This window comes from Vicugna pacos, chromosome 11, assembly GCF_048564905.1.
Source record: "Vicugna pacos chromosome 11, VicPac4, whole genome shotgun sequence".
Lineage (NCBI taxonomy): Eukaryota > Metazoa > Chordata > Mammalia > Artiodactyla > Camelidae > Vicugna > Vicugna pacos.
This window is the reverse complement of record NC_132997.1, coordinates 30,643,556-30,657,586: the sequence shown is the minus strand read 5'-3', so window position 1 is coordinate 30,657,586 and position 14,031 is coordinate 30,643,556. Positions and strand designations below refer to the sequence as shown.

Here is a 14,031-nt window from a genome sequence, read left to right as displayed (position 1 = left end):
TTAAACTGCGTCCCTTGAACGTGGTTTTGAAGGCATTTCAGGGGGAAGGGGAGGAGGGTGGGTGTCACTCAGCTCAGTGAAGACACAGATGACTGTCTGAAGAGCGCTGCTGAGAGGCGGGGTAGAGCTGCTCAGTCCAGGGCTGTTTTTAAGTGAATCCTTGGACGTGGCTCTGCGAAGAGACCTAGAACCCACTGCCAGTGAAGTGGCGCTCCGTTCTCCGGAAGTCATGAAGCGCTTTATCCTGGAACCGGGCCCCATGGTTCTCCCCAGTTGGTTTTTTTATGTCAGGAGCTCGTTCACTGATTCCTAAGGCCACACACACAACCGCAGGGACAGTGTAGAGCAGCTCTGTGTGCTAAGAACTGTTAAAGCGTCTCCCTTCTCTGTCCTATTGAGTAACACGAGCCTGAGTGGTGCAGCTTCTTACCTGCCCTCTTCTCTGCGCAGGACGCGGTTCTGGAGGCCGACACTGAGTTTTGGATTTCAGTCTGTTGTGAATTTAGTGTCCAGCATCAGATACAGAGCGTGATGAATGTCCTCCAGTACTTGGTGCAGCTGCCAGAGGACCAGGAAGGTGGGCAACGATCAGACGGTGGGTACCGTGTAGCCTGGGGCTCCCGCGACGGGCGCAGAGGGCAGTGGGCTCGTGCTCCGGACCTGCAGTGCGTCTTCCGAAGGACTGTGTAGACTGAGTGTCTGGTCTGTAACGAGTCTGGTGCAAACCTTCTCAAGTCCTCATGGAAATTAGTAGTGCTTCTGGCCGTTCTCTCTCCGGCTTTCACACCTTGGTGCCTCGTGCTGGCGTGTCGCTGTGGAGGAGCAGGTGTCTGGGTGAATTAGGGAAATGACAGCAGGTTAGCAGGACCTGCTGGCTGTGTCACAGCTTCCTGTTAAACTTATGCAAAGATGGGAGGCTGTGGCTCAGGGGCAGAGCTGAGGTTCAGTCCCCAGTGCCTCCACTAAAAAATAAAATAAAAAATTAATTTAAAAATACAGAAACCTAATTACCTCCCACCACCCCCCCCCCCCGCCAAAAATGTGTAAAGATAATTACAAGCAGGAAAAAACAAGTACCACAGCAGTGGCAACTTTACTACAATTTTATCAAGTGGGGGTCTTGAAGAAAACACCGCGGCTCACCCCACCAGTGAAATGCTTAAGAGCAGGTGGACCTGTTAGGAGTTTTCTTTGCTCTGTGCCGTCTGGCGCAGAGCGGTGAGGTGCGTCAGGGAGAAGGCTCTAAAGGCGCCATGTCGGTGCTCCAGGCAGCAGCCCCTTGCCCCGTGGCCCCTCGCCCCATCCTCCCGACGCCCGGGTGTAGGGGGGACCCAGGCGGTGCCTGCGGTGGGTGCTAGTGTCGCTCCCTAGGAAGTGGAGTCCACGTGCCTACCACAGACCCCCCCGCCGGGGCACTGCACCCCCTTTTATGTTAGGTCCCCTCAACCGTGGGAGGACGCACGTCCCCAGCTTTGAGAATTAAACGTTGACGCCGAGGGAGGCCCTCCAGTCAGTGGGGCCACGAAAGGGGGTGCCTGGCGGCCTCAGAAGCTGGCTGTGGAGCCGGTACCTGGAGGCCCCCTTTCCCTTGCGTGTCTCGGTCACCCCGCCTTTGGTTTGGTTTGTCTTGCGTGCTCTGTTCCCTGGACTGTTGGGTACTTCCCTGGTACGTGTCCTCCCCTCTGTCACTGATGTCAAAGGGGAGAAACTGCGTGTGACAGGTGAACAGGCCTCCCCGGAACAACCCATTCACCGCGCTCGTTGTCTCTGTGGAGCCGGGGTTGCGGCTGAGTGAGGCCTCCTGCTCTGCTGCCCTTTTCAGAAGCCGCGCCCGCGCCGGGCCCCAGCAGGAGTGAGTCCCAGGAGGAGCCGCTACGCGTTCTGGCCGTGGGCGCGCACACCGCCAAGCAGCTGCGACACATCACCTTCCTGTCCGTGTCCTTCATGGCTCAGCTCCTGGCCTCCAGCAGCTTCCTCAGAAAGGTGAGGTGTTCTTCATGTGTGTTGGTGGTACAGTTTTGGTTTTTCTAAGGGAACTGTGCTTTAAGTGGTGAAAGTAGCTTGGCGGGTATCTCATGGAAACCTGAGGCGTGCCTTTAAGAGTAATAGAGGACTGACAGGAGAGACGGCTTGGCATGGCCTCCTGTCGTGCCGAGCCCCCAAACCCCGTGGCTCAGTAATTCTGTCACCGAGCGGCGGCTGCCCACGGGAGTGCACGGCTGTTCTCGACAGCAGTACTCACGGTGGCCTGGGGCTGGCAGCACCCGGTGTCCCTCAGCCGTGGCGCGGGCAGTGTCCGTCATCGTAAATGGACATGGGGACACTCAGCCATCTGCAGACTCCCGTCAACGTGACATCAAAGGAAAGAAGCCAGTCCCAAAAGAATGCATCCGGTGACTCCAGTCCTGCGATGTTCAGAAACAGGCAGGCAGACCTGCGGTTCTGGGGGTAACGGTGGTGTCCGTCTTTGGGCAGGAGGGGGAGGGCCGGGTGTCGAGTGGAGGAGGGAGCCTGCGGTGCTGAGAGCTTTGCTGCTTCTTGACCCGAGTGCGGTGGGCTCTGCGCAGATGCACTGCGCACCTGCTGTGCATGCAGCACTGGGAAGCGGCAGAAAGAGGGGTCTGGACGGCGACCAGGATTCCAGGAAGGCCGTGACGTTCACCTGTACCGCACCTCGCTCGGTGCGTGAGCTGCTGGGAGGGAAATGCTGACAGAGAAGTGACTCTGTGAGCTCAGGACTCTCGGTGGAAGGGCAGCAGCGCTCAGCACGTGGGGGCAGAACTCGGCCTGGGAAGGTGGCTCCTTGGAAGCCTTTGGTTTACGGCAGCCTCGGGATGAGCCCGTTACAGCCGGGAGCCAGGCGCCCTCTGTCACTGTCCCATTTGGCCAAAGAAATGAAAAGGAAAGAACTAACAAACACGCAGCCCTGATGCCGGCCCCGCGAGCTCACGGGCGGTCAGTGTGGCTCCCACGCCGCGTCGGGCAGGCGCTCCGGGGCCCAGGGGGCGCGGGCTGCACGGCAGTGGGCGCCCACGCGGTGCAGGGGACATGGTGCTGCGGGCGGGCACCACTGAGCAGCGGGGAGGCAGCTGTGCAGGGTGGAGCTTGGACGGCTTTGTTCACGTGTAAACGAGAGCTCAGGTGGATGAAACCGCCTGTGTGAGAAGCAGTGCTTCTCTGAGAAGAAACTCTAGGGAAGCATACCTGGGGGATGGAGGAGAATTTCTTCAAAACAACAACAAAAAGTCTCCGTAAACATGAAAGGAAAGCTGCAGGCTAAAAAGCTGCTGCCGTGGGTAAATGAGAAAGCCTCAGTTTCTGTGAGAACAAACGGCAAAGAAATGGATTCACTCGAGGACTCACAGGTGGCCAGTGTGACGAATCAGCCACCCTGGTAGGAAGGGAAATGCAGGTGAAATGAGGTGCCACTGTGGTGTTCATCCAACTGGCAGGAATCCTAAGTGCTCAGGGGTGGCAGGACCGGGGGACAGGTGTTTGTGGGCGGCGATGGGCAGCGGGAGTCAGGACAGCGCCTTCAGACAGCACCGGGCACTGGGCGGCGTCCAGGCGTGTTGAAGACGCCCACCTGCTGTGGTCTCATGGTTCCCCTTTTTCTACAAAACTTGCCAGATGCTCAGGGAGAAACGTGCTTTCTTAGCGCTGTTATTAGAAGAACAAAAGTGGCCATAAACTAAATGTCTACGAACAGAAGTGAACAAAGATGTAAGTTGTGTTGTGTACAGAGGGCGCTGTGTGCGGTTAAACCAGTGGCCCAGAACAACTCAAGTCCAGAGACAGGTCTCAAACCCAGTGTGATCAGGAAGGCGTGTTGTTGGCTGGCGTGTGGTCTCTGACAGCCTTGAATGGCTGGGTCCGGTGTGGGGCCTGGGGTCAGAGGTGGGGGCCTGGGGGGAGCAGCTAGAGTCAGACACCGCTAAGGAAAGATGGGCTCTCCGTAAAGCTGGTGGGTAAAGGAAAGTCATTCATTTGCTGTATTTTTCTCAGTCTTTGTAGTACTTTGCAGGTATTCTGAGTATCTTAGGATGGGATCAGAATCAGCGGGAAGCGTGTGAATGAGGGAAGTGGCATTGTCACGTGTGGTGGGCTGGTCTGAGCCTGGTTACGCTGCGACGTTGGGAGGCACTGGGAGGTGTCCCTGCGCTTCTTCCAGTGAGTCTTTATTACCGGCTTCCGGGCTGTTCTGACGATTCCGTCTCTAAACCCAGGTGGTGGAGAGTGGTGGCCCCCAGGCGCTGGCCGGCCTCGAACAGAGGTACGTTGCTTTCCCTTCTCTAATGTTCACTTGGAGGTGGTTTCACACTGTCAGAGAGCCGGGGCCCGGCGCAGGCCTCTGAGCGCCCCGTGTCCTAGGTTGCTGGAGGCCGTCCTGGGCTACATAGACGCGGTGGCGCAGTCCCTGGAGAGGAACACGGACAAGCTGACGGGCAAGTTCTGGCGAGCCCTCCTCAGCAAGGCCTACGACCTGCTGGACAAGGTGCGCCCCCGCTTCCTGCCTGCTCGGTGCCTTTGCTGCTCTCTGCCATTGCAACATCATCTAGCAGAAGTTTTAGCTTAAGAGTAAACTTAGCAGTAGCTTTTCTTAATATAATGCAGCTCAAGATTTTTCTTGGAAGAGAATCTCTTGATGACTAGAAGCCATTTTCTCTGAAAACATTTGATTCCATATCAACTGAGAACATGTGCCTCAGTGAATACGACGCTTCACGTGTTAAGCCGTGTCTGGCTAGACAGCGTCCCGCTGCCTTCAGGTGGGGCGAGAGAGAAAGCCCCGTGGGGCCTGTGACGTTGGGGTCGCTGGCTCAGGTCTGGCTGAAGGCGCCACGTGGTGCCGAGCGGCTCACTTGCTGTCAGCACGCTTTATTACTGTCTGTGTAGCAAATGTGGTCAGCACTGCCTACCTGAAAGGCCAGCGTAAGAACCAGATAAGGGAAGGCGTGAAAACGCCTGGTGCCTGGAAGGCGTGCAGCGGGTGGAGGGCTGCCAGCCGTGAGCGTCCCTCTGCTGTGACTTTCCCCGTTGGTTAAACGTAACACTGCCGCGTAGGTCAACGCCCTGCTGCCCACTGAAGCCTTCGTCCCTGTGATCCGGGGACTGCTGGAGAGCCCACTGCCGTCCGTCCGCCGGAAAGCTCTGGACCTTCTGAACAGCAAGCTGCAGCACGGCGCCTCCTGGAAGCGGCAGACCGTGAGTGCTGCCCGCGCGGCGGCGGCCCCAGCCGCCCAGGACTCCCTCGGGTTTCCCCAGGGCTGCAGGCCAGATGAGCGCCCGGCCCTCCGAGTGCGGTGCGGGGCCCCGCGTGTGTTCAGTGTGGGGTGTGAATTCCGACAGGAGAGCCCTTAGGCTGCAAGTCCAGCCCGGTGGGGGTCTTGCTTGGTGTGGGCCGCACGTTGCCTAAACTTGAGCACAATTCGAACCCCCTCCCACTCCGGACGAGGCAGGGCGCGTTCTGTAAACACAGGCTCGGCCGCAAGTGCGCGCAGTCGCTCACCGGCTATAGAGCAGATGGAGGAGCAGCGGCTTCTGCATGATCGCGAGGCTTAGAGCGTCTCGGTCCGACTTCCGTCAAGACCGAGCAGCAGAGGCGGGGTGGGGGTGGGGGGCTCGTGCTCCGCTGGCAGCTGCACTCACTCGGGGTCGTGGCCCCTCCCCAGGTTTGCCACTTCCTCGAGCTGGTCCCCGTCCTCCTGGCCTTCGTGAAGCGCAGAAGAAAGACGCTGGAGGAGCCGCCAGTGAACAGACAGACAGCCCTGTTCTCCCTGAAGCTCCTGTGCAGGAACTTCGGTGCTGAGGACCCGCAGCCTTTTGTCTCTGTGTTGAGCGCTGCCGCGAGGCTGTTGGCTCCTGAAGCCAAGGAGGAGCGGCACGTCCTGGGCGGCGCGCTGCTGTGTGCGGCGGAGGCCGTGTCCACACTGCGGGCGCTGGCCGTCCCCCAGCTGCCCAGGTAGGCCGGGCCGGGCGGCGCGGGCGTCCCCGCCTCTCGGCAGGAGCTTAGGAGCTGATTGCTTAAGGGGCGACCCTCCCCCCGGGAGCACAGCGAGCCGGGCCCTCTGGCCACAGCGCTGGCCGCTGTGCGGCCGCGGGCAGGCTGCTGGGCCGGCTGCTGGGCCTCTCACACCTTGGCCGTCCACACGGTTGGAAGACACTGTTTTTCTTTTTCTTTTACTTTTTTTTATTGAAGTGTAGTTGGTTTACAGTGTTGTGTTAGTTCCAGGGGTTCAGCGAAGTGACTCGCTTTTTATATACGTAAGTCTGTGATTGGTCATAGTCTTCTAGGTGATCACAAGACACTGAACGCAGCTCGCTGTGCTGTAGGACGCTGTCACTTTTCAAGGTGACGGCTGGGCCAGTGCTGTCGGCCCTGGGAGACTCTGGCTTGTGGTCGTGTCCAAGGTGTGGACGTGTGAGGCTGTGGCACCAGAGGTGTCCCGGGCACAGCTGTGTGGCCGTGGTCGTGATGGCCTCTGCCCCTCCTCCGTTTTCCGTGTCTGTTCGAAGTCCCCTGAAGCCTGGTCCTTCCTTCCAGCCTGATGCCATCGCTGCTGACAGCCATGAAGAACGCCTGCGAGCTGGCGGCGGGCGAGCCCTACCTGCTCAGCGCCCTGGCAGCCCTGCAGAAGGTGGCGGAGACCCTGCCGCATTTCCTCAGCCCCTACCTGGAAGGCATCCTGCTGCAGGTGAGCCGGGCCGGGCCGGGGCGGGGGGCAGGGGCCGAGCACGGCAGGAGGGTTTACTTCTGTAGAGGTGCGCTTGTTTCTCCCAAGCGTGGGCCTTTTTTCTCACATCCCTTGTCCCTCCCGCTCGGCCAGGCCGTCCGCGCGGGTGTCGCTGTGTGAGGCTCCTCCCTCTCCATGCTGCAGAATGTGTCTCCCCGCATTTGTCCCCCTGTGAGCTCTGCACTTTGCTTCCTCTGCAAGCCAGTGCCCTGCTTGTGTCCAGCATGGAGCGTCTCAGCCCTGCGGTGTCTGCCGAGCGGGATGCCTGCGGATAGCCAGCAGGCCGGTGGCATTTGTAGCAGAAGGAAAGTTCCCAAGAATGGCCCCCCGTTGATCCCTGTCCTGTTGACCATTGGCCATTTGAGGTCAGGAGCCTTAACTGTCACGACGCGAGTGACTGAGCGGGGTCAGGCCTCGGAAGTGGGCTTGTCAGAGAAGGAGACCGCTCCCCCGGGGAGCCTTCTGGGTTTCAGCCAAGAAGAACCCGACTCTCCTCGCAGCCCCTGGGCCCCGTCCTCCGAGACCATTGTCCTGAGTGCTCTGTGTCCCTCTGGCCACCGTGTGCCACGGCCCTGACCCCCGTGGGACCAGGCGCCTGTCCGCTTTTATCTGCAGACGTTCAGGCTTGGCTGCAGGAGTGCCGTGTGTGGCCCCGCTGCCCCGGGCTTGCCCGGTCGTGCCGTTCGGATCGGCCTCACCTGGTCACCGCGGCCTGTGAGTCCGTGGACAGCCATCTGCGGCGGGTTCCCGCGGCGGCCCTGATAGTCGTTTTCCTGTTCCTGCAGGTGATTCATGTGGAGAAAATCACCAGCAAGCTGGGCGCTGCCTCCCAGGCTAATGTCCGTCTCGTGTCCCTTAAAAAGACACTGGCTGGCACTCTGTCACCCCGAGTCTTCCTGCCAGCCGCCAGCAAAACATACAGGCAGATTGAGAAGACCTGGAAGGTTAGATTATCCAGGCGTCTGGCTTTGGGGGAGGCGGGTACAGCACCGACATTTTTCAGTTGTCACTTAAAGAAGAATGTGGTTATTTAATCCCATTAGAAATGCATTAATGAACTAAAAGGGGGCTCCTCTCTCGACTGTGTGTTAGAGTCACTTGGGCCCGTGCATGAGCATCCTGCGTGAGCATCTCGGAGTCATGAAGAAGGAGGAGCTGGCCTCCCACCAGCCGCAGCTCACCGCCTTCTTCCTGGAGGCCCTGGACTTCCGAGCCCAGCACGCCGAGGTAGGCTGGCTGCCGCTGCCCTGGGCCCCAGAGCTGGGGGCCAGAGAGCAGCCTGGCTGTCTGCACGGCTTGCAGATGTCAGGACTCTACTGAATCAACACTCCTGTTTTTAGAGTGACCTGGAGGAAGTTGGGAAGACAGAGAACCATATCGTTGACTGTCTGGTCGCCATGGTGGTGAAACTCTCCGAGGTTACGTTCAGACCCCTGTTCTTCAAGGTGAGCCTTCTCCCCCGCGCCGCCTCGGTGCTCGTGTGGCGGCAGCCCAGTCTGAGGGGAGCTGACGCCACTGCGTCCTCGCAGCTGTCTGACTGGGCCAGAGCGGAGGACGCCCCGAAGGACAGGCTGCTGACGTTCTGCAACCTGGCGGACCGCATCGCTGGCACGCTCAAAGGGCTCTTCACCCTGTTTGCCGGCCACCTAGTGAAGCCCTTTGCTGACACCTTGAACCAGGTGAACATCTCCAAAACAGGTTGGTAGCTGACTCCAGGTCAGTTGGCGCCCTTGCCCTGTGCACCCCACACAGCGTACAGTGAGTACCGGGCTGGGTTCTTCTGAGTCAGGTGTCAGACGCTGAGGTGTCTCCGCATGCTGTGAATTAACTGACTTACTGAGGAGAAAGGATAAACAGATGTTCAAATGTTATTGGGAGTTAACTGTGAAACCTTAAAGCTCAGGTTGATTTGTTCTTTAATGCTAACGCGCAGCGCACTTGACAGCTGTGATGTGACCGGCCAGACTCAGCTGTCTTCACACACTCCCACCAGGTCTGGAGGAGGGGCCCCTCCCTGAGAGGCTGCTGTTCGTTGTGTTCTGCCTCATCCTGATGGATTTCCAGATCATCTTAGAAATACCTTCTGATCACAGCTCTTTTCATTGTGATTTGAAATTACACACCAGAGATTAAATTGTGAAATTCAGTTTTTTGTTTCCATTTTTACTCTCTTATCTACAGACGAAGCGTTTTTTGACTCTGAAAATGACCCTGAAAAGTGCTGCCTGCTACTGCAGTTTATTTTGAACTGCTTGTATAAAATCTTCCTTTTTGACACCCAGCATTTCATAAGTAAAGAGAGAGCAGAGGCCTTGATGACGCCGCTGGTGGATCAGGTGAGCAGCTGCTGCCGTCTTGTTAAAGGTGCGGAAGCCGCGGCTGGAACGCGTCTGTGGGTGTTCCGTCTGCCAGGGTGACGGCTCGCTGGGCTGTTTTTCTTCCTTTTTATGAGCTTATTTCAAAACTGGTTTCTCATTTCTCATGAATGAAACCTATCTTCATGGTGGCATCTACTAGGTTTTACTTTTGAATTTTTCAGGTAAGAGGCATGAGATAAGGTCTATGAGTTAAATGTTTAATTCTTAAAACCCGGCTCCACTGGGACTGTCGGGGTGCGGCTGCCTCTGGAAGAACTCCTCTCGGACGTCCCGCAGAGGGAGGGGTGGTGCCAGGGGCTGAGATTCTGTTTGAGGTCAGCGGAGGTGGTAAGTTAGAATAAATGGCCCTGGCTCCGAGCCTGCTGACCTCAGGAAGGATGGCGGAGCGCCGTTCATACGTTGGGCGTTTTCTCAGACAGCAGTGATGCCCTCTGCTCAGAGCCTGTCTCTCCATTCACAGCTGGAAAACAGGCTCGGGGGAGAGGAGAGGTTCCAGGAGCGGGTGACGCGGCACCTGGTCCCGTGCATCGCACAGTTCTCCGTGGCTGTGGCCGACGACTCCCTCTGGAAGCCACTCAACTACCAGATTCTGCTCAAGACCAGAGACTCCTCGCCCAAGGTGCGCGGCGGCGGGCGGCACCGAGGCCGGGCGTGGTCCGGTGCTGGTCGTCCGGCCGGGAGCGTCTGCTTGTCACTCACAGGCCGTTTACAAGTAGCAGTGGCCTTGTCACCCCCACGGTGTTAGACACGGGTCCGAAAGTGCCCAAAGGACTTCAATGCCTCGTGTTTTTTAAGCACCATTTAAATGTAGTGCTTCCAGAGACAGATGCTCCCAGTCTATCTAGAGCGCTCCTTGGACTGGCGGCGTCCTGTCCGGTTGTGTCTGGGGGGCGGGGAGGGCGAACCGGAGCTCAGACTCCAAGCGTCTGCTGTTTCAGACTAACGGTGACCACAGTCAAAGCCCAGTGGGTGAGACAACCAAAGCAGCATTTAAGTAATGGATTTATTACTCGAAATTCATAACATTGGGAAGTAAGGAAAAGAATGAGACCATTTCGACGGACCCCCGAATTTTAAACTGTGGGTTCTTGGAAAGTTGCAGTATTAAATTAAATTTCTTTTACAGTACAACACCAAGAAAATCCTGGTTGACCACACGCAGTTACAAATACGTTTTTAAACAGCTCACTTTACTGCATCCAAATATCCTTTAAACTGCCCCAAACCAGAAGGAGGGCGACCAGCTTTTTTTTTTTAAGGAAAATGTTATAAAAAGACATCCACATGGAAGGCCTGCAGCACGAGGACACAGTTGGAAAACACTGATCTGTAAGGTTGCCCACAGCATCCGCGGGTCCCACCTGTCACGTGGGGACCTGAGGTGCTGGCTGAATGGACACAGTGAAACACATGTGAAATAACACTGAGTTTAAAATTCACTTTGTCTCAGGTTAGGTCATAAAGTAATAAATGCAGAAATACTAGCTTTTTAAACATTCTTCACCTTTTTATCCCTTTCAGGTTCGATTTGCTGCTCTGATTACTGTGTTAGCAGTGGCTGAAAAACTGAAAGAGAACTATATCGTCTTGCTGCCAGAATCCATTCCTTTCTTAGCTGAGTTGATGGAAGGTAATTCTCAAACTATTCAGAAGTGATGACCGTACAGTCCTGTGGAAATGTGCTCGCTGAGGATGCAGACTGGGGTGTGATGTGGCTGGGTCTCGGGCCAGCCCCCTGCCCCGCTGCAGGGCTGAGGCCCGTTCCTGGTGTGTGTGGGGGGGGGCTGGGTGAGAGCCACGCCTCAGCCCTCGGGGATGGTTCCCGGTGTGACACCGTCACTCATCCTCGCTCCCGGGCTGCGCCGACAGTGCCCATGGGGTGCTGCTCTCCTGTGACCTCGTCCACCTCTGTGGCTGACTGCCCGGGTCCCTGGGCGTGGGGCTGACCACAGGGAAACGTCCAGCGCTGCCTAGGATGCAGCAGGGAGCCTCCCTGTCACTGAGCAGCATCTCCCCGGCGCTCTCCGCCAGTGACCCCGTCAGGCCTCATGACGAGGCACGTGCCCCTGCCTCACACAGAAAGTAGGGGCTTGAAAGGGTTAGGCGACCTGATGAACTGAGTGTGGGCCTGGGATCTCAGCCCAGATTTGTGCAGTTCCTGACATGGCCCTGCAAGCACAGTGCCACTGCGCAGCCCAGGAGTGAGTGCGGCCTGTTGAGCGGGGGGGCAGGGGACCCAGTCAGCAAGTCACCGCCAGCCTGGAGCCCGGCGCGGGCACCTCTGTCCCCTCCCTCCTGGAGGAGGCACCGCTGTTCGGGGTCAGGTTCAGGCTGAGAGGAGGGGGCGGGGAGGGGCGGCGGGGCGGCCGGGCTGACACGATGTCTCGATCTTGCAGATGAGTGCGAGGAGGTGGAACGCCAGTGCCAGAGGACCGTCCAGCGGCTGGAAGCTGTGCTGGGAGAGCCCCTCCAGAGCTACTTCTAGGACGCGGCTCTTGGTATCTCAGACTCTGTTCCGCGTTGAGATCGTCCAGTTTACTCTGGAGCGTTGAGGACCATGTTACTTTTGGTGCCTTAACACCTCCTCGGACTTCCTTACAAAACTCCCCCCTGGTTTGTGCCCCGCGCAGGCCCCTCCCGCTGGTTGTGGAGATGTCACCGAGTAAAGGACAGTGCTGTCCCCGTGCGGGCTGCCGTATGGTCTGAGCGCTGGCTGTGGTCGTCCCTCGCGATCGCTAACGTTTCCTGCGTCTCCTTTCAGACCCGGAGCTGGCAGTGGGGTCGTGCGGGCTGGAGGCCCTGATTTCTCTGGTGGAGGAAGGTCTTCTGTACGCAGTATCCATGTCCGACTTCTCTCCTTACCTTGAGGTGATGGTTACTCAGCAGAAGTGCTCTCGGCTAGAAAGCCGTTTGGATTTTACTTGCGTTATGGGTGGGTGACACCTTCCTGTGTGCGCGTTGCCCCAGATGGCGGAGGCCTCCTTTCCCTTTCAGTCTCTGGGGGGCGGGGGAGGTGGGGCTTGTTCACAAACGCCGCCCCACCGCCCCCGGCCGCCTGACCCACAACTGGGGAGGGCCCAGACACGCTCGGGGACGCCAAGCGGGCCTCCCGGGACCGGCCGTGACCGCGCTTCCACTGCAGCCTAACCGGGAGTGCCTTGTATGAGACAGAAGGTTTTTTTCAGAGCTTTGAAGTTCTCTGATCTCTGTGCTGTGTCACGGTGAGGCTGGAAAGTGAGGGCTCAAAATGAAACCAGTGTGCCTTTATTTTGTTTAAGGCATTTTATTTTTTAATTCATGCCTTTTTAAAATTTACAGCATCTTAGAACTCTCCCATAGGTGTTCAAACTGAGTTTGAAAGCCCCTGATCTAATCTGAGGGTTTGGTGCAGAATTAGGACCGAGCAGCAGAGGCTGGTTTGCAGTTTGGAGTTAGAGCTTGCTGTGGGTGAGTGCATTTTTCTCTTTAAGAAATGTTTCTTTTCAAAAAACATCTTAAGATTTTGTATTTACTCTATCAGAGAATCAGTCTGAGGTCTTAGTGATGCAGCCATGTAAAATGAAGCTGCACTGTTCAAACGGAGAAAACAATGTAAGTGGGCTTCCCTTTTCTCCTAACTGGCCTTCAGTTTCTGCCATGCCCTCTGGTGGTTTTTTTTTTTTTTTTTTTTTTGCAAAGAGCTCAGCTTTTATCAGATGTGTTTTTAAAGAGGTTTGGTCCAAAAGACCAAAACCTATGTCATCAGATGTTATTTTCTGAAGGGAAAAATAACCCTGGGGGATTCTACCCCCTCCTTGCCTTTCACAACTTTCCCAACGTTCCCCCTCCATTTTTTTTTTAAGCTTGCACAACTTAGCACAATAAATTAACAGGAAAAGGTGGGAAAGCATTAGTGCTGGAAGACTGGTAATAGACATTATTACTACAAATCACGCCTAACCAAAAACTGTTACGATAGTGTTCCCAAATCCTGGCCAGTTCAGCCCAGCAATTTACCATAAGATGATCTGACTGAGCTGTTTACCTCCCCGTCCCAAGCCTCTGAAGTTTCCTGCAACGAGACCTGACCTGTAAGAATTCTACAAAGACCTGCCAGCTCTCTTCAAAGAGCAACAAAACATCCCAGCAGCGCAGCACTGACTTGCTGGCACAGGCCTGATTTAATCAAAGCGGGACGCTGTTTTGATCTCAGGCGCTAACGGTGACAGGGCCGCGCTCGGAAGCGCAGGGCTGAGCTGGTTTGCACGGGGCGGGCTCGCGCTGCCTCTCGCCGGGCGAGGTCACCTGGCGGGGCCTGCCTCGTCACTCAGTCTAATCCTGACGTTGCCCTGTTTCCCGTAAAACTGTACACGTTGAATTCGTCTTGCTCCCACCTTGAACTTTGTGTATAGTGCGTGCAGGCGTCTGACTCACCCTCAGTGCCAGCATCTAAAATGAGCAGTTACTGATGCGGAAAGCAGAGGCCTTGAGATTGACATCAGGCAAATCTCAACGCCATTTGGTTTGTTTGCCAAACAGCTTTTTTTCGCCTTCTCGTGCTGTGTGGTGTTCGTCGTGTTAATGACTTGGTAATGCCTGCAGCTAGTAGAGCTAAGTACGGTGCTAAAGGAAACCGCCAGGTGCAAGTCCTTCAGGTTACGGGACGTGGCTGAGCCTGGGTGTGAGCGGTCACCCTGTAAGCTAGTGTCTTTAGGTGATTTAAGAGTGATTCTCTCAAGTCCCTGGTGAGTTTATGTAGTGCCTGAAGAGGAAACAATGGTGCGATGGCAAAGGAGGGTCTGAGCTCAGCAGAGCAGGGAGCCCGGGGGCTGCCAGCACACAGCTGGCAGGGGAGCGCTCAGTGAAGGGGGTCTAAGCAGGGGAGGCCAGGGGAGGGGAGAGGCCTCGGTAACGGCGAGAAGGTGCTACTCAGACTCTGC

At 56.7% G+C, this 14,031-nt stretch overlaps 1 protein-coding gene across 3 annotated transcripts in view; it reads left to right on the top strand.

Annotated features, from left to right (window-relative positions):
- Positions 1 to 11,818, top strand: part of HEATR1 (HEAT repeat containing 1) — a 45,746-nt gene extending 33,928 nt beyond the window's left edge. The window contains exons 31-45 of one of the 3 annotated variants that reach the window (XM_006216478.4): positions 451 to 577; positions 1,823 to 1,983; positions 4,227 to 4,273; positions 4,372 to 4,495; positions 5,065 to 5,205; positions 5,673 to 5,962; positions 6,545 to 6,695; positions 7,520 to 7,678; positions 7,827 to 7,961; positions 8,075 to 8,179; positions 8,264 to 8,432; positions 8,916 to 9,070; positions 9,573 to 9,731; positions 10,634 to 10,742; positions 11,509 to 11,818. In XM_006216478.4, the coding sequence (XP_006216540.1) occupies positions 451 to 577; positions 1,823 to 1,983; positions 4,227 to 4,273; positions 4,372 to 4,495; positions 5,065 to 5,205; positions 5,673 to 5,962; positions 6,545 to 6,695; positions 7,520 to 7,678; positions 7,827 to 7,961; positions 8,075 to 8,179; positions 8,264 to 8,432; positions 8,916 to 9,070; positions 9,573 to 9,731; positions 10,634 to 10,742; positions 11,509 to 11,597 (2,121 nt within the window). In that variant the 3' untranslated portion in view covers positions 11,598 to 11,818. Of the gene's footprint in view, positions 1 to 450; positions 596 to 1,822; positions 1,984 to 4,226; positions 4,274 to 4,371; positions 4,496 to 5,064; positions 5,206 to 5,672; positions 5,963 to 6,544; positions 6,696 to 7,519; positions 7,679 to 7,826; positions 7,962 to 8,074; positions 8,180 to 8,263; positions 8,433 to 8,915; positions 9,071 to 9,572; positions 9,732 to 10,633; positions 10,743 to 11,508 lie in introns of those variants that run through there. The other 2 variants (XM_072971024.1, XR_012077292.1) reach the window with 2 other exon arrangements.
- The last annotated feature ends 2,213 nt before the right edge of the window (positions 11,819 to 14,031 follow it).